Raw genomic sequence first — 25,850 nt, 5'->3', positions numbered from 1 at the left:
GGGGAAATCTCACCATGTTTAAGTACGTAAAAAATAAATTGAGTTGTCTCTTGGCCCATGTCCCAAGATTCATGGAAATCCCTGACAAACAAACTGACATGTGGGAAAACATCCTCCGTATTACCTCCTTGGCAGAAGAAACAAACCTCTCGGTCTCACATGAAGACCCCCCCCCCATCTCTCTCACCTGGAAGTCCTCGCCTGCTCTTGTTTTATCTGCACAGTTGTGGACAAGTACAGTAAATCTCGGGCTGGTCAAGGTCACACACCTATCAGCTCTCCCCCTCAGCTGTCCTTGAGAGTTGCACCAGCTTCAATGTCGCGAGTTAAAAACTTCTCCCTTTTTGTTTTTCTAGTGGAGTTGTTTTTCTCTCTGTGTGTGTGTGTGTGTGTGTGTGTGTGTGTGTGTGTGTGTGTGTGTGTGTGTGTGTGTGTGTGAGGGGAAACCTCGTACAGAGAGAGAAGATCTTTCTTGCACATATCAAACATTGTTATGATTTGCTCGTCTCTGGTAGACGACTTAATCATTAGTCTCCAATAAGGATCTAAGTGTCTAACAGTAATACAGTTGGGAGGTAAATATATCAAACTGTCATATCTGACAACTGTATCCGTTCTAACTCTCATAACTCTGTAACAAGGGAAATATGTGATACTAAAATATTTGCCTGCACTTTGCAGTTCTCTCCATATTGATTCGACCTTATTAACCTGCAGCCAAATGAACTAAGCCACTGCTAATGCCGAATGAGGAAGATCGGTGGTGTGATTAATAACCTCAACCAGTCCCTTTGTGAACGTTTCAGAACCCTGAGTTAAGAGTGAAGGAGGCTGCAGCGTGTTAGCATACGAGCCCACCTTTGTTAGCCACGTTTCCGTGTCAAATCAATGCTATGTGACGTGTGATTATCCCAGCGCAAGGAAACGCATGAGGTCTCCCCTCGCTTACCTTCATCCGTGTACCCATAATGCAATGAGCAGCGGTGCAGTGGTGCAACCTTTGAGCATTACTGTTTGAACTCGTAGTCGCACATATCCTTCAGCAAGGAGGATGGTGTGAATTATTGTTAAACAGCGAGAGGTGATGTCTTTTACTTGTTCCTTTTGTCTTCTTCGTATTCCACCTTTTCTCCCTCCTCTTATTTAGCCTTGTTTCCTTTTCTTTTTCCTCTTCTCAGCCTATTGCATCTGTCGAAAGGCTGTCAAAAGTTAAAAAGGCAACTCAATTTACTTTTGAAAGCAGCTCCTACTAACGTTACGTTATTTTACAAATCCCTGATGGTACTCTTATAATAAAATACACTTAATAGATATGCATGAAACAAAGAAAGTAATTTATAGGACAAAATCATGTACTGCTAATTTCCCAGAAAAATTATGACACTTAAGGTGTAAGCAAAGCTCTTTTCGTGTGTTTTGTTAAAAACAAAGAAGGATGTCATTTTTTAGATCCTCCAGACTTCCACACACATAAGACAACAATTTATATTATCCTGGTAAAATTTACGCACACTGAATTTCACTGTTCCTCAGCGCTCGCTCTGCCTCGCACTGCTTAGCGGGAATCTCAAATTGAACCTAATCGGCGCTCCAGTCACCGTGTTTAAACGGTCTTTTCGCCAGGTTAATGGGATTTCCGCTGAAAGGTCTGCGCTCGACGTCTAAAGTGGTCCAGACAATCGCAATGAGCTCCGAGTCAAGTGTGATTAACCCGCTGACCCGCCTGTAGCCATCGCGCCTCTGCTCCCTCTCAGCTCGACTGGAACTGTGCTCAAGTCAAGTCACATTTACTTATTAGGATGCAAACAAGGATGTACTGAAACAAAGAGTAATGAGGAGAACAGAGGGAGAATACATCCCAGGTTCCAGGGAATAGGCCCACGGCACTCGTGCAAATCCATGATATTTATGAGAAACACTGGACGACTCATGTTACCTCCAGGTATCACTATAGTGTGCAATATTACAGTGTTAAGGAAAGTATTCCAACACCAATATACAGAGATATATATTTCTTTTAAAATTGGCAGGAATTCCTAAGATGCCGTTTTCAAACTCTTATGACAAATGTTATTCAGGCTTGATTTTTAACATTTTAACCCTAATTTTTATTATATATGTATTATTGCTCTATTATAGAACACAAATACAACCACATATACAGAACTTGAATGAAGAAGAGACTAATAACTTTCGAACAAAAATGTAAACTTGAACGTGCATCTTTTCTGAATTCTTGATTCTGTAAAATAAAAGTTTTCATATCTGCAAACACAGATTCACATACGTCTCATTTTTATCGGCCAATCAATTAATCAGATTCTAGTTATAAGCAAGTTTAAAGACTGACTTCCTGCTCTAACGTTCACTGACTACTATCGGCGCCTTAGCCACAAATGCTGTAATCTGTGTAAAAGTGCGGCCACAGTTGGATACTTCTTGTATTTTTGTGCATTTCTTCTGCGACGAGAGTCATTGTGCAACAATTGGACAAAGAGTGTTTTTAGTTCAGTCGTGTTTCTGATCCCTTTGTGTGCAATATCTCCCCACACGGCTGCGACGATATCAACTTCTACAGTCTTGTTACTTAACCCATGGCATGTTGTCTAACTACCCAACCCTGATAATGGAGTGAATTGTTCCACATCGATCCACGCAGGGCCGCCGTGGTGGTAATCATCCGTTTGTGTGGGTCAGTGTCTGTAATGATTTCTCTCTTCTTCTGCCCTCTGACCCTCATGTGGTGTTAGAGTGTGTGTGTGTGTGTGTGTAGGGGTGTATTATTGTTAAGCATTAGCCAATGAACCATCTTTTCACATGTCAGGGAAGCAGAAATGAGCGGTGTTATCACCTCTGATGGCTTCCTCTGACTGAGTGTTCACTTCTTTGTGATTCAGGGCGTCAGTGAAGCATCGCTGCCTCTGCATGTGTGTGACAACACTTTTTTTTTTTTACCTTTATTTATCTTGTGAAGATTTGCCAGCATGTGACAGTGTTGTTTTCCCGCTGCTTCAAAGAGAAGCATGAATTTCCCAGAAAAACAACATACAAGTCATGTCAGGTTTTGCAAATTCCTTAGTGTTTTGGTTTGACCCATTTAGAAGTGAAAACTCTTAATGTGAGAGTTTAGTGATCCTGTCGTGAAAATTATTAATTTAATAGTTAGGGTAAAACACACATGCAGATATAAGGACTTTATTGTGATTTTTATTTAGAGATGTAACTTTTGTATTGTGGTCATTTGAATTAATTGATCTCTTTCTCCACTCGGGAGATTGACTAGACACAGCCACATCAAGTTAAACGCAACAAATCTAAACTAAACCCAAGCGGTTTTCAGACATGACACTTTCTGGACTTCGTCTTTCACATGTGTAGAATGCAACAGGAGGTGGTCCTGGTCAGACGTGTTCACAACAGCAGGAGAATGTCCAGATCATTCAGGAGAGTCTCCTTGTCTTTCCCAGTTGACATCTTCATCTTCTACGCATATGGCACTTTGTTTTCATTCGGATATATTTGGATTCGTTTTGTGTATTTCTTGTTGTTAGAAATGTCATTAAGACGCCCGCTAGCTGTGAAGTTTCCTGTTGGGACAGGCAGGAAAAACTCCAGCGATTCTAACAGTCGCTGCAGAAAATGTCATTAGAATGTCCAGTGTTCAGCGCAACGTCTAAAAGCTTTGGTAAAATACACATTGCTTACTTACACTGCAAACCGCAGTTTAGTCCCAGTTCCAGGAGCTTTAATTATCAAATAAGACTTTTCAGTAATGCCCTGCTTTGTGGGACTTGAGGATATCAGGTAATATCGCTGAAGCCCAAAGCATATAAAACATCCTGTCAGCTGAAGAGATAAGACACACCTACTGTCCGTGGAAAATTGCCATCATTTGTTTTAATTTGGTGCCGTTTGATGTTTCCTCACTTGTCAGTGGATATTTCTCGTTTGGGAGGAAATCTCCACATGTTCACGTCGAGCGCTCCAGGCAACGGATTTCTCCTCCCTTTTTGTCAAAAGTAGCTCGCTGTAGAAAGTGGGGTTGATTCTGTGACAGCTACAGTACACGTGTGAGAACTAGGTCACATAGTATTTAGTATACTTACTTAACCAGTACTTAGAGAGGTTACTCATGCCCACCTAGTGTGTTGGGTGAGTGCATCTCAGTTTTTACTCCTGTAGCTGATGGGTTTTATTGCAAATGAGGTAGAAATATATCAAACCCACCCTGTTCCTACAACACGATGGATGAAGTGAATGTAATACACAGCATGGCTTTCTGATATTTTCTTTTTTACAGAAAGAAAATATGAATTAAATTCCACCAGGCTGAATGCCATTCATAAACATTATTCCCAAGTTCTTGTTGAATGTATTTGTTCCTGGAAACATCACTATTGCATATATTTGCCTGAGAACAACCCCACACATGATGAAGATGGGTTAAGTCGGCCATATTAGAAGGCTTGGTAATTAACATGCATCCCAAACAATAGAATGCCTCTCAGGTTTGGGTCAGGGAGAAATTCCTCCATTCCACGCGCTACTTGTGAGCAGACCATAAATTCCTTGCTCTATATCCACACTAACACGTATGTTGTTTCTGTTTATTATGTTGTTGTCGTTTTTAGCCAGTGTCAGTGTGTGTGGAGACAACGGGGTCAGGAGGGGCTGAGCAAATCAATGCGCCGCGCGTTACTCCACAGTGAAATAAGATTTTAATCAGAGAGAATCAATATGTGGCAGACAAAGTTAATACCGTGACAGTGGCCGCAAATAATCAATGTACGGGAAACACTGCGCAGTGTAAAAATACTTTGGGCTCATTATGAAAGTGGTCAGGACAGTTGAGTGAGGTCATGCATACACTGATATGTGGTCTGAGTGACTATATCTAAAATGCCTTAGAGCTGAACACCTGGGATTGGACATCAATACCAGGTCCGAACAAGACATAGAGGCGATGCTAGTGGTGGCTTGTTATTATTCATATGAACATTAGTTACCTTGTATATAAGCCATCAAAACTACAAACAACTTTTTGAGGAAGAAAAACTTAAATAGATCTTATTTGTAGTATTTAACAATTCTAGTCATTCTTGATGATGTTTTTCGGTCATCCAGGAAGTGAATCTAAAGGAACGCAAGTGCATCTAATAACTTTTAAGAAAATTAAGATTTAAATATGTAACATTATGAGTAACTATTTTCCTTATTTGTATTGTAAGATATTCGAAAAACTGTATTAAGGTAGAAATCGTTTTTTTTCTTTTTTAAATCAGCGGTTTTCTGTGTTTTCCACCAGTGCACAGTTTTGTTTGGATTGTTTGTTTCCGTGCGCTTGAGAGAAAGTCGGACATCCGTGACTGGAGTGTCGGGGGTTTGTTCTCCCGTTCTGCTGCGGTTCTGCACTGAAACTGTTTCACTCTCCACAGAGGAACTCAGCCGTGTTCTCAGCTTAAGTATTGAAAAGGCTTTCAAATAAAAACTCTGGAGCCAAGTCCGCTGTATTCGGTTACTAATGTTTCGTTAAAGGCCCCAGCTCAGAGCGGGTGACATAATATTTGACATGGGATGCCAAGTGTGAGAAACTGTGTGTTTTGTTCTTCTCAGGGTGTGAAGGTATTAAGCCAACTGGCAGCATCGACTGAGACCATGTCGACTGATGAGCCTGAACAGATGCACAGGTATACACACACACACGCACAAGGACACACACTCATGCACACAAGCAGTGTATGAGTGTCCACATACATTTAGTGTTTCATTTCTGGATTTTGGAAAAGTTTTTTTCGCAGTTCTTCACAGGGATCAGATGTTAAAAAAGGTCAAGTTTTCAATAAAGATTAGTCAAGATTATATTATTATTAATATATATTATTTTTGTATTTATGTCCTCAAAGACACCTTTTGGTAGTTGGACTATATGGTAGTTTTGAATTACAGATAGTTTCCTCAAATTTTGCTCCAACAAACAAATAACAAAAGCAAAAAAGTGACATTTTATCAACAAGAAAAGTAAAATAAAAAAGAATAAATAAAGTTTAATAAAAATAGTTTAAGGGTTAAAAAAAAAAAATTTGAAACATTTGAAATACAATACTTTTGAGGACTTCAAGTGATGCCAAATTGTCTGTAACCCAACCCTGAACTTTTATCCTGAAGTGAGATTGAGCCAAGATTTCATCACTTCAAGACGCTGTCCCTAAAATTCCTGCAAAGGAAATTCAGAAGGCACAAAAAAAACCAAGAACACACACTGTTTCCCAACAGGTGTAGAAGATCAAGTTGCAGCACTTTTCTCCCCCCCACCCCCTCCCGTCCTTCCCTCGTCTTCTCCTTCCCGCCTCTCTCTTTCTCAAATTAATGCCAGCGAGAGCGGCTTTAGAGACATTTCTGACGTGTGTGTGTGTCTGAGGGGGGTGAGCAGGAAGGAGCGGGGGGGGGGGGTCGCTAATAACCAGGCAAGGTACACTAATCTCCGATGGCAACATTTGGTTTACCTTAAGCTGGAGGGACAGCTGTATTAAAAGCAGGAATTATCCTAATCAGTTCAAACTCCATCCTCCTCCCTCCCCTCCTCCCTGCTTCACCTCTTTGCATATAAAACTTCCACATTAGGCTTAAGAGTACAACGGCTTAGCTGCTGTTCGCCCTACATCTGTCTTCCCTCCGCGACAACCAATCAGAAAGGTGGATGGAGGGATGAAAGGAGGGAGGAGGAGAGAAAAAAAAGGGGGGGGGAGGGAGGGGGTGAGGTGGTTCATGATGGACTGCGGGAGGGGGGGGGTGGAGGCGAAAGATGGGCAGAAGCTGAAAGATGAGAAAAAAGAGAGGTGAGGAAACGAGAGCTGAGAACGAGAAACAAAAAGGGGGGGGGGGGGAGTGAAAGAGGAGGAAATGGGGGAGATATTTATAAACAGTTTTATAGAGTAGTTTAGGATAGTAATAGTATTTTCCTTTTCTCCAACATTATAGACATGGATCTTACCTGGCAGCTTTTTGACTGTAGTACTGACTCAAGAAAACAACATGTCACTGCTGCTAAAAAACTGAAGTATTGCTCAACATCAACTTATTAGGTGTGTTTTCCAACTTCATGGAGGCCCTTTGGTGCATAAGAGCATAGTTTTAGTAGCATATATTCAGGTTTTGGCACCGTGCATGTCCTGGGTAATGTCAAAGTCATGACGTAATCATCAGACCCTTCCTGTTCATATTCCGTTAACAACCGAGCACAATAGGTGGCCATGAACAAAATGTGCTTAGATGTGCGTTTGTGCATTTTGTCTCCGCGTTTGATCGTCTAAAACTTAAGTTTCAGTACTTTTTTCCAAAATAAGAGTTTTGCTTCCTGTGATTAAGTGACAGCTTATTCATTTCAGGGTGGATTTCATGGTGTTGGTGCAGATCGCCAAGCTGCATGTGACAGTAATCACATGCACAATCGTATTATATGCACATACGTGTCTTTAGTCACGTGCACTATATACTGCGTGCGTGTCTGAATGCAGTTGGGTTCAGATTTTGAAATAAACTAGTTTCCATGTGGTTGATTTATGGTGTTTCTTTTCTTTTCACGTATCTTATTTAATTATTTCAACAAAGCAGGTAGTCAGCGCTGTCGGACTTGAAATATATATTTTAAAAGATGTTTTTCCTCCATGAGGTATGTGTATTTCAGACCTGTTCTGGCTGCACTGCAAACAGCTTCCCTCTGACTTTTTTCTCTCCCTCTCTTTCTCTGTCTCCCTCTGTCTCTCCGAGGCCCTCGGCACCATAAATCCGACTGATTACTCCGCACCCCTTTTGCTTGACTGCACCTTCACAATCAGCCGTGGCCGCCAACAATGAGGCCCTGATGAATCAAACATCCATGGCATTAGTTTCACCTTGCTGCCCCTTTCCCATGCGCCGCCGCCTCTTTGTCAGGCCCCGGTTTGATGAGAAGGACTACTGACACTGGCTGCACCTATTGATAGACAATTCTGTAAAGACAGACCCCAACAACCCTACCAAACCCCAAACGCTGCCCCCCCTCCCTCCTCTTCCCACATTTGCCCCCAAAAATAGGCGACAAAACTTGATTGGAGCATGGCACTGAAACCCCTGCTGTCTGGTTTGCAGGAGGCTTTGTGTTTAGTTTGTGGCTTTAGCGGTGCTTTATTGCTGTGGCTCAATATTTGCAGAAGAGTGTACTTTAATGAAGTACCCCCCCCCGACACACACAGGCCAAAAAAAAGGCACTGAGATGCTCGGTGCATCCTCACCAGATCGTATGAAATATTTAAACTAGTGTTAAAACTAAAATGTGTGTATCCTCATTAGATAAATGATGTGACAACAAACAGGAAGTCGTGTGGATGGAAAAAAACATTGACAAAGATCCAGTTCCTCTTTTTGTATCATGAGGCTCATTTTGTTTGCAGATGACTTTTTACTTTACGTTTTTTAAACATTGTTTCGGTTTCATATCACCATAAATCTGATATGAAACCGATGCTTTACTATCCTCTGCAGTCATCACAAAGGTGGGTTTCTCGGTGGTTTAAGTGGCCCTCTATCTGTATCCATATCTAGGGTTCGTGTATACAGTGTGCAGCAGGCAGCTCGGCCATGCTGTGCCCCTGTGTCACGAGCAGAAGATCAAACCCCAAATGTCCTGTTAACCTAGCACAGAACCGCAACATGGTTGGGGACGGATGGAGAGTTGCTATACTGCTCAATAATGCTCAATAATAATATGAACGCTGCTTGTTGAGGTTCTTTTAAATGGTAAATCTCACTGTCACAATGGTAAATTTGTTAGTAAAGCGCAATGAATCCTGGGATAGGTTGGCCCAAGAGGGATCTGCCCCTTGGAGCCTTCGTTGGTCAGGGATGAGACCAATTTTTTTGTCGGCCACAGCTCTGGGACACAATCAGTTTTCAAATGCCACTTTCAAAAGATGTAGCCCCTGAATTGAGATTCAAGTGTTGGGTTTGCAAATTTGCGGTCACATTTTTAAATCACTTTTTTTGAAGAGCAAAATGTTATGTATTCACCCATTATTTCTGGGCACCTTGTTTTGCTGTTAACGGACATTTCCAGACACTGTCAGTAAGTTTTGGTTTTCTGCACAGGCACCAAATCTGCCTACAATGACAGAGCCTTGGGAAAATGCACATTACCTAGAAATTGAAATTGTTTTTGCAAAATTGCAAGAATTGTTTTGAAGGGATGATGAGAATTATGTCAATTTAAAGATGCACATGTTCCACGCTACACTGACAATTGTGCTACGAGGAACTAGCACTTTTAAATGTGATGTCATTTGAAGCTCCTGTGTAGAACCCTTTGTAAAATGGTGCCTCTACAGCAGCACACGGATTGCCAAAGCTTACATTCAAGCTTACATGCAACAGAATCATATTTTGCTGCACATACACAGACGTTTGGAGTATTTCCATGCAATAAAAAAAATCCCTCTTTGTTTGGGATGATGGCTTCCCTTCAGTCTCAACATGTGTCCGGCCCAGTGAGGTTTAAATCTGCCCACCTGTCCACACACTAATCCTCCCAGCCTTATTACAAAACTGTGCAATTAATTAAAGGCTCAATCGCTGGGATTAGTAACCTACATTCAACCTGATACTCATATTAGTAACTCAAGTATCCAGCAAAACGTGTGTATTCAAGGATTTCAGCCGCCAGTGCTTCAAAAATCACACAACTCACAAAAATATGTGTGGACTTTGAATCGTCGCCCGGAAAACTGAAACAAAAACACAACAACCAGAGGTGGTTTTAGAGCAACAGCAGTGCTGTTCTCGTTTACAGTGGCATTACAGAGATTAAGATTATCTCCGCTGTATGTTTACGGCATAATGAAACAGGTCTGGTATAATGACCATAAAATCTGGATTAGGTCATTCACAGCAGAGAAGGGAGTTTATTCCAATGATTACTGTGAGCGGGCTGAGCCGCACAACAATCCCCGTCCAGGGCTGACGTATGCCTGAACACCTCACACGCACACACTCGTGTTCACACATACACACCTAGACATGTGCACAAAAATTGGGCTTTTGTGCATTTTACATTTCACAACACAATTCAGTGTTGCATGCTAAATACATATCCCACCTTGGATCACTTTATTGAATTCAGTTGTTTTCTATTGTACCTCCATATTCTATTATTTTGCTCATTCACGTGTAGAAACGCATGCAAAAACGTGTGTGTGTGCGTGTGCGTGTGCGTGCGTGTGGGTACAGGGCCGTTACAAAAGCCAGTTATGGCGGCACAGAAATGATACGGTGCAACAGATGATGGGCATTATCCCATCAACCTGCTGTTTCTGTACACACTCTGTCCCCTCTATGTTCTCTTTGAAAGGACAGCAGGAGTGTGTGTGTGTGTGTGTGTGTGTGTGTGTGTGTGTGTGTGTGTGTGTGTGTGTGTGTGTGTGTGTGTGTGTGTGTGTGTGTGTGTGTGTGTGTGTGTGTGTGTGTGTGAGGGAGAGATGGATGAAGGGGGGGGACCTATCACATACACGCACACACACTTTCATGCACACACACACACTCTGCACCTGTCACAAACAGCCTGTCAGAACAGGAGAAAATAAACTTCAGCCACGAGGAAGGGCTGTCTGTTTGAGCCCGGACGAGACTTTTAAGGACGCAACTGATTTAATTTTGAACTTTTTGAATTTGTTTTTGTGGCAAAATTCCTCACAGTAGCCACAGCAGCTCAACGCATAACGTCACTAGATTTCCAACAGCTTCCTATGCTCAAGCTGAAAATCAAAAACCAGAAACAACATTTATCCCACGCTTATCTTTTTTAGGAAAACATTAGAAACCAATTAACTATTTAACCTTGTAGAATAAAACCTATCCACAATCCTGCAACAACTTTATGAGGAAAATAAACAATATTTGATGAGAATCTTGCTTTTCCAGTTACTGAATGTCGTAGCTTTGCAACACGACAAAAGTAGAAACAGTTTTTTGTCCTTCCATATTGCTTTTTTGGCTTGTGCCCCTCACATGAATGAAGGCATTGTCCTTCTTCTAACAGCACTTAAGAAGGTCTGGGAAACAGCCTGTGCCATGCAATTATCAAAAAGAATGTCACTTTTGGAGTTTTGAGTCGAGACAAATGTTTGGTTTAAGGGACAAAAGCCTTTGAAAATTGATTTAGATCAGTGAGAAATTAAAACTCCCAGTTCCGCTGAATCATGTCTGCGGTCGCTCATTTGAAACAAAACTTCCAGGAGCCAGGGTCCAGTTGACGTCTCTGTTGATGTCATTGTTATTCGTTGTGAACAAATAATTCTCAGAAAATTTCAAACGGCATGACCTCGACCTTCCTTTGTCACAGTCTTAATCTGTTTGGGGTTTTTGTTTTGTTGTCGCGTTGCCTGGCCAATCAGCTGTGTGGGTGAAAATATGAAGCATCTTTTTATACAAATGGGGATCACAGATGAGGTCAGGACCTCGTGGGTGCGGTTAAAAGCTGGCAGGGTAACGGCCTCACCGCAGGAGAGGCAGTGAGATAAACGAGGCGTCAACCTGACAGACGGATAAGCACACAGGTTTAGATATAAAGACAGAATCTGGCCAGAATATCGGCAAACACGAGAAGATCTCCATGCGTACGGATGTAAACCTTGTGTGTAATGTACCTCATCAGAAGGTTAATTTCACTGCCTGTAAATTGCCGCCGCTTCCCCTCCACCACCGGACAATGGGCTCAGCAGTGGCCTGGTGATTGCCTCTTTTCAAATGGAAATGCCGGTCGCCTCTCCTCTGCCAGGTTCCCCTAAGCAGTGTACAAATTACAGTTTACAAGGCATGGAGGAATAAAAAAAAAACCAAAGAGGAGATGGGCAGAAAGAGAGAAGGTGAATGGGAGGGTGAGCACAAGCAGAATATCTTTTCTCGCTCTTCTCTTTTTTTTAATTCGGCAAAGTGACATGTAAATTAGCCTTTAAGTGCTCCACTCGGCTACTGTGATCGTGCCCTAATTGTCACAGTCAATTGTGGACAACAGTCTCTTCAGTCCAGGCAGCTTTTGACAACAAGCACACCAGGATCAAAAGAGGAATCATGGACTCCACTCTGAACACACACACACACACACACCGACAACCACACATGCGTTCTTGTCTGTCTGTTTTCGGCGGCTGCGCGGAAAAAACGGTGAAAAGCGAGAGGTGAAAGTGATAGCTCCACTCGCTAAGGATAGAGAGATGGCAGGAAGCAGCGGACACAACAGCAATTTGCTTCCTACACCGGCTTACATCAACATTCCCCGAAATCCTTTGTGCGTCAAGATAACAAATGCCACGGATGACAATGTGGGGAAGGATGGCATGTCTAAAATGAGCAGTGGAGGTACACACTGCATCCAGCAGACCATGAGCTGACTTTCTCCAAGTCCTGCAGGGCCATCACATTTGCGGGAGGATGAAATAGATACGTTTTGTCTGAGCCAGCGCTGAAAAATAATGCAAACCTTTTGAAACCGCAAACGAGCAAGCTGCCGACTCTTTATCGAAGAGGCCAAAGGTTCAAAGCCGACTTCTCTGCAAAGTTCTGCTACAGTTGGTGAAAAAAAACATTAGTTTGCTGGCATCGAGTTTATACTGTAGTTAGTGATCTTGTGGGCAGACAAACAAGCACATCCACACACTTGTTTGGAAACAGTGCATTGAGCGATGGGGAGTTTGGACAATTGTAGTCAAAGTTGCATTTGAACGGCAGCTGTCTGACCAAAGAAGAAATGTGAAACTCACTAAAGTAATTTAGTTTTTTTGTGTATGTTTTTGCGTGTTGGAGTGTTGGAGTATTACATGTGATTACAGATCTTGTTTTTTTTTGTGTGTGTCTTTATATATATATAGTAAGTTTATATGCTCTTTTCATCTCTCGCAGTGCAGCTGATCCACGAGATCTGAATGAGTGGGAAATCTCTGAGAGCCAGACAAGGTTTCTGCAGATGTAAGTCAGATCTTTTAATTCTATCTTTGTGTCCTGGGAGGATATAAATTCATATATAGAGGCAGATATTAAGAGCATGCCGATATGCAAATGTCTGTCAAGATTAGAGCTACAACAATTATTCAAATGTTTGATAAATTATTCATCGGATATGCTGTCAATTATTAATTTCAGCGGGCAATAAGTAGTCCCTTTTTTTTTTTTTTTCTTCTCAGAGTAAAAAGTTTTCTTGTGCGATCTATCAGAATCCCAATCAAAACCATTGGATTTGTCAAGTACAGTGAACGTGCAGGACTTGTTTTGGTGGCGCTGGTGCAGAGGCTGAGGCAGCAGACACTTGGACTGTGGATATCACATTACATAAACGTGCGCTGTCCCAGTGCGTCTGCTTCCAAAACCTCTCTCTGTGTGCACCATGAAAACTGTCACACAAAGACATATAAAGTGTGCATATGTCAACGCAGTGCCGACAAACACGCATCTCCAGACAATCAAAGCCGGACAAATCATGAGAAACACATGTTAGTGCAGTGTGATGCAATGCAACGCCATGTGAAACCAGAGCCACCGCTGCTCCAGGGCTGTTGTTCAACTCAATAGACTGACACCTTAGCATGTACAGCCTCCGCTTCAGAACAACTGACTGCTGACGATTCATTAAGTCATAAATCTATCCAATGTTGAGATGACTCCAAACTTTAAAACTGACACATAACAAGCTTCACTTTGATGCCAGAAATCAATAGGAGTCAAAGAGAATCTTTCTTCAACTCGTCTGATACTCGTCTCATATCTGAGAGAACTGCAATTACTGCTGAAATGTAATTTCTACAGAACGATCATAAGTACATTAAACAGAAGGTCATTTTCTAAAGTAACAATCTATTAATTGTGCGTGCAAGGGACTCAAGGCCCTCTTACCAGTTTTATTCTGGAGCTTTCAACTGCATTTTACTTTAATGTCATGCACAAAAATATGAATTGCAAAAAAAGATACAATTTTATACATGAATGAAAATCAGAAGAAGAAAATAAGGTATAACACTTAAGGTATCACTTGTTTATCTGGTGATAAATAATCAAGGAGCAGTTTGACTTTTTATTCCTCCTGTGTTTCCCTAACCTGTTGTTTTTCGAGGAGCCACAAATCATCTGACCTCTTTCCACAGGAATAAACGAGAAAACAAAGACGGCTCACACTTTGTTCAAGTGAGAGTCTCAGATGAATAAGTGGTCATTTGTAGAAGCCTCTGCTCAGGCTTCAGCTAACAAGAGCAACATAAAAAAATCAATACTTTTTTGGTGTAGGCATTTGTTTCTGCAGCAATCTGCTATGCAGCGATCTTGTTCTCTCCGCGAGCTTTCTTGTCCAACTGCGAGAGATCAGAAGTGCTCGGAAAGAGAAGAGGCTTTTTGCCGCTCGCTCTCGCTCATGGCAAATGTAAACTAAATTCTTTTTTGCATGTTTGAGCAGTTTCTAGCAGATCACACGCTCCAGCCGTCGCCTCTTGGTCTTTAATTGTCCGTCAATCTCTGGAGTTGTTGTGGCGTTGAGGCTCTGGCGGTGGTGGCCATCACAGAGCCAAACCCCGTCGAGAGATGTTGAGTTTGATGTCGCAGAGCTGGAGGAGCCGCAAACCAGCGCGGAGAGGAGCCGGAGAGGAGATGTGATCTAGGATACGATGGCGTCTCTGTCATGCATTCAAAACCTCTGAACACTGCGACGGCCGTTATTTTAATTAAAGAGGATAAAACTTGCTTTCAGGGCCGAGGCACAAACTGTACGTGGGCTTAACACTCGAGGGGCCGCAGTCACTTGACAGCTGTTTTGAATCGCAGACGTGTATTTTCACAACATCCCTCTCTTCTTCTTTGCGGACCCACTCTCTGGTCAGGGCAGCTTTGTTTGATTTTCCCCATCGCATGAAGTGCTAATAATTGTATTTACAGCAACTCCTTCGGCTGAGGGCACATCGTTAAAACTTTCACACAACCTCTGTCTTTCTCTGCAACACCCTATACTAATTAATAGAAAATAAATATTGGGGTTAAAGTTAAACCTAAAGTTTAGTGTTGCTCGGCTACTTCAACAGAAAGTGGAGATATAACTTTCGCTGGTGTATAATTCCTGGTCTTCAAAAATTCTTAATGTGGGCAAATCTGAATCATCGTGATGATGTATTTCACCGGAATAATAAAGGAAAAAAAAAAAAAAAATCCCCTCTTACTTCATGTCTGAGAGATGTCATATGTCAAACTCATGCATGATGCAACCGCTGAGAAAAGCAACACCGCCCAGCACATGAGGAGGTAGGACAGGACTGGTACATGTTACTCTCAGGCTCGGATTATATTTTATTATTCTAAGTAAAAAACGTGTTTGTAACCTGAGTTAACGTTGTTGAACAAGGCTGTAACCCAGTCAGTGTCCTTCAGGTCAGATTTAATCCAGCTTTTACAGGGTAACTGTTGTAAAATGTGCAGAATTGCCTATTAGAAGGTGTTAACCAGTTTTCTAATAATAAATTTGATCAGGTTGTTACATGTTATATTAACCAGTAGGAATATATATGTCTTTTTAATAGGCCTTAATGAATCCCACTTCAGGGAGCTGTTTTAGTTTCCCCACCCTGGAACAAAACCCTGTTTCAGATCCTTTTCTTACCTGAGCAGCACAAAGCTCTGGAGGAGACGTTGAATCATTATTATTTTTTTTTTTTTGCTTGGAAACATGTCAGCTTTGTTTTTGCCAACAGTTGAAGGATTAACTGTTGGCACGACACGTCAGCCGTCAGCAGCTTCAAGCTACAAACATCTGTGTTTGTATCATACAACATGTAGCCACATCAGACTGTGTTTGCCCTCCTCTGACCTTTGACCTCCACACTGTCGGCCACGACCTTAAATAAATCTACACTCGCAGTTAAGCTCAATTTGTCTGGAGGTGTGAGATGAATGTGTAAAACCCGTCTCTCTTCCTCTTTTTCTTCCTTTTACGATGTATCATTGTCATCAACAGGGAAAAATCTGCCTCATCAACAAAGTGACACACTTGAAACTTGCCCTTGAAACAGTCAAATCTCGTTCAAGTAATCCTTGAAAATGGTTGAGGAAGTGTGTTGTGAAACCCTGGTACTGTGAGTGACGGCATCCCTGCAGCAGGCGCCCTGGTCCCCACATCTGAGAGACACAAATACGTTTTTATTTCACATCAGGAGAAAATTAAAAAGAAATGCTGACAAGAGCAACACAAATGGTTTCTTGATCAGTCAAATCTTATTAAAAACAGAGTATTTTAGTTTCCTCAAGAAAAGGCTTTAAAATAATTTTGACATTATATTCAGAATAATGAAATAATTCACCACAAACGATCAGAATGAACATCCCTCGTATTGTAACAGGTTTGGTGGAGCCGCTGAGTGTTTCTCTTTTTTTTTTTTTTTTTCCTTGATGAGAACTGGGCATAGATTCATCACTGGATGCACCACAACGTCATGTGACTCTCACAGATCTAAATTAGGCCAATAATCAGGGACGCCTGGCGGCTGAGTTGTTGAATGCACAACGTGTACATGCAACTGTGTTTCAGTCCCGAGGCGTGTTCTGCTGTGGCATCCCTCTCTCACTGTGTCTCATCATATACCAGTAACGGCTGCAAAAAACAAATGATTATATAAAAGCATTCATTGTAGTAAATAAGACCAGGGTTTTTTTTCTTCTTCTTCTTCTTCTGTTTGGATGAACGTATCACCAGGCCGACGTTCTCTTTTAATAAATATCACATATCAGATGGTCAGTGATGTCGCCTGCCGGTGTGATTTAAGCCGGTCTCTGATTTCACTCTGCAGTTAAACCTGCTGCTAATCCCGGTTTTAGTTTTCACTGGACAGGTTTAGTGTCTCCTGGTGATATACGGGGGGTTTTGGAGGGTTTCTCACTCCGTCTGGAACACGAACCAGAAGGCAACAATGCAGATTCGCTGCTGTTAGACCTGCAGATTTGACAAATTTAACCTGGGAGTTTGAATCATACAAGTCAGACATTTTCAGAAGGCTATTGTCACGCTGCAGTGACCTGACCTCCCTACTTGTGGTTGTGCTGTTGTGTTAATCTTGCAGTTAAGGCTGGAGAAGACGATCAGCCGCGTGAATCCAGTGTAAAGGCATTTTTTATTCTCGGAACGCTAAAACATGCATCTTTGTTATTTCCTCCCTCTTGTCGGGGAGAAACTTTCAAGCCTGGCGAGACGTTCACTCGTGTAATAGCAGCTGACAGACTCCATACAATATACAGGAGTAGTGTAACCCGACTACTCTATTGAACACACAAACAGTAGTGGTAATTAGACTGACAGATTCTCAAAATACTGCGAAACATTCCTACAACCCCACCGCACCACTGTGTTTATGTGTTTGTGCTGTCAAAAAGCTTAAAGTGGGCCTCTCTCTCCACACACACACACACACACACACATACAAACACACACATTGAGGCAGGGAGAGGGAGAGAAAATTTGGATTATAATCTTGGTAATCAGCAGTCATGCCTCAGGCAGACAGCTGCAGAACTGCACAGCTCAAATTTAGGTGTCGGACATTAAAAACCATTAAACCCAAGTGAATTTCTACTTATTGATTTTTCTCGGGCAACATTTCAACTTCAGAAAAATACACCGATAAGCAGCAAATGTGCTGTAAAGACTTGAAATTTTTATTTGGAAAAAAAGAAATACAACAATGAGAAATACAGTCAAAAATAACCACAATTCATGAGAAAATATTGGTAATTAATTGTTAATCCGCCTTTTTTTTATTTTACAAATCAGCTCATAAATAACAATCCTCCAAAACATTATAAACAATCGTTTTCCACATGACTAATTAAATCACATTGACGACATGCATGCGCAGCAACATGTTTCCATTTTTAATCGTCAACAATATAAAAAAAGATCGACCAAAACTTATGAATGGATGCATTTGATGTTGTGGTACCCCCCCACCCCCTCTCCACGATTTAAATCAATATATTCATTAAGCACAAGGTCCCCCTATAGGTCACACAGCGACTGTAATCCGTTTTCACGGTGAATATGCGGCCCCACGTAGGAGAGGCTGTGCGCGTAAAAAAGAGGCGAGAGGTGCCACTCCAGGCTCGCATGGATGAATGGGACCGTGTGTGTGTGTCCCCTTTATGTACGTGTGTGCGTGTGAGTGAGTGCGCGTGTGTGTGTGTTTAACAGTGAGAGACAGACAGAGAGGGAGCTGGACTGCTTCGTTTACATGCAAGCACCGTGGCAGTAAATTACGCATGACAATAATTCACCCAGGACCGGATCCACTTTCGACCCGAGCAAACGGGAGCCAGAGCAGCGTCACCCCGGACGGGTTCTGCCCACCTCTGCCCCCTTCTGAGACAAATCAAGCTTGAACCAGGCATTTGCAAACAAATATATTAACAGCAGAACAAGTGCTATTCCTCGGAAACGGCTGCGTAAAACCAGTTGTATAAAAATCCCTACAAGAAGTTTGGACTCTTGCTTTCTCTTTGCCTCATTTGATGTTTCTTATTTTTTTTTTTTTTTTTGAAGGGGGGGGGCATCAACCAGTTCAGCCCCTTGATTGATGATTTAATTAGCCATACAGTGGCGAACTGCAGGAGGACAGGACACAAAATAATACTTTATTTACATAACCAATCAGGGCGCTGCAAAGGTGGAGCTTCCTCTCTCTCTCTCACTCTCTCTCTCTCTCTCTGTTGCCAGTCAGACATGGCTGAGATGGTTGACTTCTCTAATAAATGCGGGATTTCTTCGTGTTAAGTGGCGTCCAGAAACGAAAAATCACTCTAATAATGTTGGAATATTCCTGTGACGTGCCTCTAATTCTCCAGCAGGGACCCGCAGCGCGGCTGTGGCTCTCTGCGGTGACTTTACGCTCACTTTATTGTACTTTATGGTATTTTTTTTTTCCCCCAGCCCTTTTAGTATCATCGGAATATTCCTGCTGAGGCTCAGTCGTCTCTGTCACCGCTGGGTTATAGTTTTTTTCAGGCACAGTTGTGTAATGTCACACATTTATTTCGGATTCCCTCTTGGTTCATTTTCGTTGGGGGGGGAAATGCCAAAAAGCAGAGATAAAAATTACAAATGACAAATAATTCCCCTCCTGCATAGACACACTGATGTACCTGCAGGCTCACTGGTGCTGCAGGTACAGGCCACGTTACAGGTGATAACAACATTTTACTGTTAAATCCACTTTAACTTTGCAAACCTTTGCGTTGTTTATCTAACAGAAAACAAATAGATAAATTCTGCTCAGACGCAGAGAAGCTCCACGTGTTTTATAAAACCTTTTTTTTAAGTAATTTTCAAAACAAATGAAAGCCCTGACATTAAATACATTATTCTCAATATAAGAAAACATTTCTCCAATTTGGAATCAAGACCAGTGAGGCTGTCACTATACTTGGCAGAGTTTTTAGGCAAAAAGAATAATGTTTTACACTAAATGACAGTCCCCAGGGACATTTGTGCAGCGTGGAAAAAAAGCCGAACATCCTCATACCTTTTTGAAGTCGCAGCCAATTACAATAACGAAGAAAATGCGTAATTGTCTCCTCAAACCAACTCCTGCATCCCGCGCATCAACCCCGGCGTTTCTGCAAGTTAAACACACTGGAAATAGAAATAATAAAGAAAAAAGAATATCCTTACATGATGACTGCAGCCAGCGTGGACGCGCATCAAGTTTCTCCCCCCCTTCTACACGTGCACACACTCGCGCGCGGACGCACGCACACACACACACACATTCACGCGGAGAAAGGCAAAAAACACTGTCGCCTGTTCTTTGCTCCGCGCGTCGAAGCCCGACATAGTTGGTTTCACTCAAAAACAGAAGAGATGGAGAAAGAGAAAGGAGAGTGAGGGAAAAGAAAAGAGGGGGAGAGAGGAGAGAGGGAGGCAAAAAAAAAAACTTAACGTTCAACCCAGAAGATGCTCACGTTTGGCTCTCCTCAATTATCCCCTCCCGTGAAGATAGGTGGCGTGCGTTTCAGGGGGCTTCTCCTCTGTGTTACATGGCAAAGAAAAGGAGGTGGAAAGAAAAAAAATGTCATTAGAAGAGGCGTAACACGTCAGTCCCTACCCAGGTTTGTTTCCTGGAGTGGGTGTAAGACATCAGTTGTAAACCTGCCCTAGCAGGAATAGCGGTCCCTCCCTCCTCCCAACTATTTCTAAGGCTTTATTTCTAAGGCTTTATTATCACCGGTGGAAAAGGATCCGCTCACCGACGCGCTCCGGTATCATCCTCGCAACTCCTCTCCACAGGACACTTCTTTATTCCCCTAAAAACAGGTACGTTTCTCCTCTCTCCTTTTTTTTTTATTTATAGCGCTTTTTTATCGGAGAACGGTTGGATTTTAAACTTGCGTGCGCCCGCGTTAGAGTTGGAGCTCAACTTTGCCTTACCTGCGCAGGTGGAATTAGGTGCGTTTGCTGAGATTTTTCCTTTTTTTCCCTCTTTTCACCGGCCGTGATGTAGAGGCGTCCTGCCGGCGCCTGACAGCCGGGGAAACGTGCGCTTTGCCGGGCGTTTGGCGTTGCACAACACCGCTAACCTTTTGGAGGAGGCAAAAAAAAAAGGGCGATATGCAGCCCGTTCTTCCCAGATCCTCTTCATTCTGTATTTTATCAGTGTCTGTTTGTATCGTCCAGCTAAACGCCCAAGTGCTCCACAACAAACAAAACCCTCTTGTCAATATTCACTTACCCTAATAACGGTATTTGCGCTGATAAATTAGCAGACGACCCGAACATCCCACACAGGCGATTTGAGCCTTATCGCTTTTGTTTATGCGCCATTTGTGCCTTTTAAAAGAAGGTGCGGAGTCATTTGGCACATTTGAACAATTATTTCCCATCTGCTATTTATTAACTGTTGACAAGAGGGTTTGGATTTAGTTGGTTAAACCGAGAGGAGCAATTTTCTCGGTGTTTATTGAACTTGTATGACTTCTAATCAGACCACACAGTGAAGACCGATGCAAGCTGAGCTCCTTTTTTCTCGCTCTCCGTCTCCAACATGTAAGATCTGGATCTGGAGCCTCAAATTTGACAGAATTTTAATGTATGAGCCTGTTTCACCTCTTGCCCCAAAAATTTGGACTCGGCGCTAGAACGCGAACCGACCCAAATAGTTTTATTCAAAATAAGTTAAAAGATTTATTTTTAAGTTGTTTCAAGTTCTGGGGGTTAAACCCCGGCTTGTGAAACTTTTCTGAATGAAATAAGAAATCGAGTGTCATGTTGTCGCTGCAGTTCTCACTGGCGAAGAGAATAGTGGTTTTACTAATCAGAGAAATTATAATTCCCTTCCTCCTGCTGCTGTTTGCTTTGCTGTTAATGCCACTAAGCTGACAGCCGATCAGCTGAAAATCAAAATTAGATGGGCACGGATCCCCTCACCGCTCCCTCTCATACTTTCACTCACGGCTCTTTTTTCTTTTTTACAATCTGTCCCCCCACATCCAAGTTCCAGTCGCAGTTTCTTGTGCGCGTCCGGCGCAAGTGGACCTCCACGCTAATGCCCACATTGTCGCTGCTGCTCTGTGTGTTTCCCGTCAGATATCAGGCTGAAATCAAGGAATCGAGTCCATGCGAGCTGCCATCTGATCCCACACACACTTATCAATGAAGCAAGAGATCATGGCGGATGGCCCCAGGTGTAAGAGGCGAAAACAAGCCAACCCGAGACGGAAAAACGGTAAGAAAATCACGGGGGAGACAATGCAAGCAGTCGGGGGGGGGGGGGGGGGGGGGGAGATGTGTTTGGATGCAAGCCTGGTTGGAAGGTTTTCTGCTGCGGGTCGGGGACATGTGAGGCTCCGCGGCTGGTGCGCGTATCAGCCTTCCCCCTTCTTTACGCAGGGATAACGGGACCGTTATCCAGCGGAGAAACTGTGCGTAAATGACTCCGTGCTGCAGCCCCACTCGCCTTTGGAAACCCTTCCAAAAATTACTATCGTATTTTCGGGGGATTATTGTGTGGAGGCTGCGAGGAGGTTCGGTTGGAAACTTGTGGATGCTGGAAAGTTGGAGAGCAGCGGTGCCGGCTGCTGCTCGCCGGGACAAAGTCCGCCATGGGGGGACTGTGTGTCGGTCACTCAGAGCATGGGTGGCTGGAGCAGTCTCACGCTGCTCGGTGGAGAAACTCAAGTCCTCTGACTTTACTTTTGATTTTGCTTTCACCAACGCGCTGTTTGAGCCGTGATGTCTTTATCGTTATAATGGCATCTCCCCTGCAAAAGCAACATTTTAAAGTCATTTAGTCCGGGACGAGCTGAGTGGTGAAATAATTCACAGGAGGTGGCAGTTGGCTTGTTGGTTCAATTCGTGAACTTGTGCGTTTTTTCTTTCTCTCTATCTCTTTAAGTTTATTGGAATGGAGTAATCATATATAAATAGGATGACATGTCCGATAAATGCAGGACATTAATTGGGTCTGGGGTGCAGTGCTGGAGGTGGAGATTTGTTGCTTTTCTTTCTCCATTTGACTGCACACTTTCCCACAAGAGGCAAATCTGCAGTGACATTTCCTGGCCCCGTTATTCCTGATTATTCCATATAGGCTCCAAACACACTGGCGAATCCGAGGCAGCGTGTGTGAAACACCGAGGCTGTGATTCAGCTGCTCAGACCAGCCTTTTATTTGCTTTCTCCACAACAGTTTTTTAATCTCTGCCCCCACAGGTTATTTATCTAGATCAGATTTCATTTATTGATTTCATACAATCAATACCAGACAAGCATTTTGTTCCACACTAAATAGCACAACAGCACAACAGTGGAGCAGGAGATTTTCCAATAATTATACATATATGTGCGTGTACATTTGCAGAATTCATACTTAAAAGGAAAATAGAATAATAGGACATATTTGAAATGGAACAGCCGGTTCAGTCGTGGCCACCTGTTTTGTAAAAGGGGGGAGTGAGAAATCCAGTCTTGGCTTTTGTACCAAATGTAGCATTTGATAAAATAATATTAGCAAAGCAAATATATATTTCACACCTTTAAACCTGACAAGAGATGGCCAGCTTTGGCAGAACGTGTAAAGAATATTTATATCTCTTATATAAAAATATTTAACGCTGGAGAACGAGCATTTAAAGAAAATAGATTTAATATTGAAAAATGTGAAATATGAATCCAGTATTTTTTTTTTTCTGTCTCTCATAACAACTAGCTCTGTCTGATGATCCCCTCCACCCCACCTCATCCCACCCCCTCACTCCCACCCCTCCTCACCCCCAATCCTCCCCCCTGGGAATGCAGGGGCTTATTGAGGCTTGGCCACTCTCCTCTCCTCTCTCTCTCTCTCTCTCTCTCTCCCCCCTCTCCCCTCGCTGTCTCCCTGCCTGTCTCTCTGTCCTCTTCCTGCCTGGCTCTGTGGAGGGATGGTAGGGCAGGGCGAAGCGTGTGACAGCCGGCAGGACAGACTCTGACTCCTCCAGCAGTAAACTAGCAAAACGCCTCAAATGCACCGATAAAAGAATAAATGCAGCGCACACACACACACACACACACACACACAGGGCTTTTGCTCCATTTTTTACCAGATGGATGGCGGATGCATCCAGATTCCCTCTTTCTTACCTTAACTAACAAATCAGATGAATATACACAAATTTGAAATAAGTACAATTAAAGCTAATTTCACTGAGTGGCAGTGAGAGGTGGTGGTGTGTACGTGGGCATGTTTTGATGTAAATTATAATCTCCTTGCCACCTGTCATTATTTTTCTTATTTTTTTTAAAAATGCTAAATATTTTACATCTGGTTTATTTTCTGTTTTAATCAAACAATCGAGCCTCGGCCATGTTTTAAATTCTGATCAGATATAAATTGTATTTTATTGACTGCGTCCTCCACAGAGAGAATAACTGGGATTGTCAGGATTATTTTTCTGCTGTTTAAAATGGAAGGGGGCATTTCAGCATTTGTGCCAATTAGTATTAATGAGGCATTTGCTCACTAAGTTGTCTAACCAATGACATTCTCATCCAGATGACTGTTGGCCTTGAGGGCTGGAGGTGCTACTGTAGCTTTACTCACTCACTGCCCAGTCTGTCATGTGGTATTTAACCACAGTACATGACTTATCCCCCCCCTCCTCATCCAAACCTGCACGTTGCTGTGAAGCCTCTGTCTGCAACAACAGCAACAAAAACCTGAGAAATGACTTTTCATTTGTCGTCCTGTTCCCCCCCATTGTTAAACCGCTACACGAAAAAAAAAAAAAGAAGAAGAACCCCTTCTCCTCTCCTGGTGTGAAACTTGATCTCAGCAGCGTGAAGTGTTTGAGAGTTTGGCCCTTGCCAGGTGTTGCTTGTCACATCCAGCTGTGCACGCCCAACAGAAACGCACTCGCACACCTGTCCTTATTTTCCTATTACTGAACCGGCACAGGCATCAAAAACAAGCCATTTCAGCACAGAGAAAAACCGACTCGGCTTTGTAGTTGTGTTGCTTTTGATTTGGATGATACGCGGACTCTTTGCACCAAACTGTGGCAGCATTGAGAGGGCGACAGAGGAAATGCAGATGTTGCATTCTTCTCCTCCCCCCCCCCCCACAACGTTTGATTCTGTGTCACCCGGTTTTTGAACAGTTTCCTGAATTTCCGCCGCATCCCAGATGACATTTCGATGTCAGGACATACCCTCGGAAAGGCACTGATTACATAATCGAAGGCAGCAAGAGCAGCAGAAGAAGCAGCACTGAGACGAGGCCAGTCTCCCCCCCCGCTCAGCGTCTCTCTCTGGCTGCAGGAGTTTGATATAATAGTCTGAATGTGGATATTAAGGCTATCACAGATTCACGCTTAAGGTGGAGAAAAATAGGGGACAGTGCGTGTGTATATGTGGAAGGGGGGGGGGGGGGGGGTAGCCTTGCTTTCAGACCCAGACAATGCCAGATTTCTGCCAGTCTAAACAATTTGTCCATCTCTATTATTCCTCTGCCTTCTTAAAGTTGTGTTCGCTGCTCCCACAGTAGAGAATAAGCAGGAGGGGGGGGGGGGGTAAGACAAGGTGCTCCCTTTCTTCCTCTTCTTTTTTTTGTCTTCTTCTCTCACCCCCTCCTCTCTCCTCCCATGTCCCATCCACCAACCTCCCTCCTTCCCCCCTTACCCAGATTTTTCCTTCCTGAAGGTAGGGGCAGTTTTTTTTTGCCGTTGTCACTGAGCAAGGAGGGGGGGGAATAGAGGGTGGGAGGAAAGAGGGCAGGTTTCGCAGGGCGCTCGCGGACAATTGATTGTCACTGGTAATGTGTTTCATTTACATGTTTATACCGTCAATAGTGGCAGGGGGTTGTCCACCGCGCCATTCACTGCTGTCATTCCCATACGGGTTGGCAATTGTGTGGAGCAGCCAAAGCGGCCACCTTAAGCTCCTGATGGATATTTTTTTTTATTCTGTAGGAAGAAGCAGAGAAAAAGTGTTTTTTTGCGGGTGCATTCACGTGGAGGGATTATTTTGTTTAAGCGAGTGAAATAATTACTGCGAGATATTACAGGTGCCAGCAGGAATCTGTCTGCAGCAGGGGTAGGGGAGGGGGGGGTGGGCCCTGTTGTGCTCGGAGTGTCGCGGTGCACGGACCCGCAGATAGCCGGGGATGATTCTCGCTGGAGTATTTTTATAACGTCGGCCTTGTGGTTGAATCAAAATAGACACATTCCAATTACCCCTTGTAAAACGGCTAGCAGGTTTCCCTCAATGCCGGCTAATAAGGAGGCATATTTGTCCTGTCACAACTACACATTGCACTTTGGCATGCTGCGTGAGGCCTTATTAT

The 25,850-nt window shown here is 43.1% G+C and overlaps 1 protein-coding gene across 5 annotated transcripts in view; it reads left to right on the top strand.

Annotated features, from left to right (window-relative positions):
* Positions 1-25,850, top strand: part of zeb2b (zinc finger E-box binding homeobox 2b) — a 110,979-nt gene that overhangs the window by 5,513 nt on the left and 79,616 nt on the right. For 2 of the 5 annotated variants that reach the window (XM_034609755.1, XM_034609739.1), the window contains exons 1-2: positions 19,857-20,350; positions 21,620-21,758. In XM_034609755.1, the coding sequence (XP_034465646.1) occupies positions 21,686-21,758 (73 nt within the window). In that variant the 5' untranslated portion in view covers positions 19,857-20,350; positions 21,620-21,685. Of the gene's footprint in view, positions 1-5,613; positions 5,688-12,924; positions 12,991-19,856; positions 20,351-21,252; positions 21,759-25,850 lie in introns of those variants that run through there. The other 3 variants (XM_034609748.1, XM_034609720.1, XM_034609730.1) reach the window with 3 other exon arrangements.

The sequence above is a fragment of the Hippoglossus hippoglossus genome, chromosome 2 (assembly GCF_009819705.1).
Source record: "Hippoglossus hippoglossus isolate fHipHip1 chromosome 2, fHipHip1.pri, whole genome shotgun sequence".
NCBI classification, from domain to species: domain Eukaryota; kingdom Metazoa; phylum Chordata; class Actinopteri; order Pleuronectiformes; family Pleuronectidae; genus Hippoglossus; species Hippoglossus hippoglossus.
This window is presented reverse-complemented; position numbering and strand designations above follow the sequence as displayed.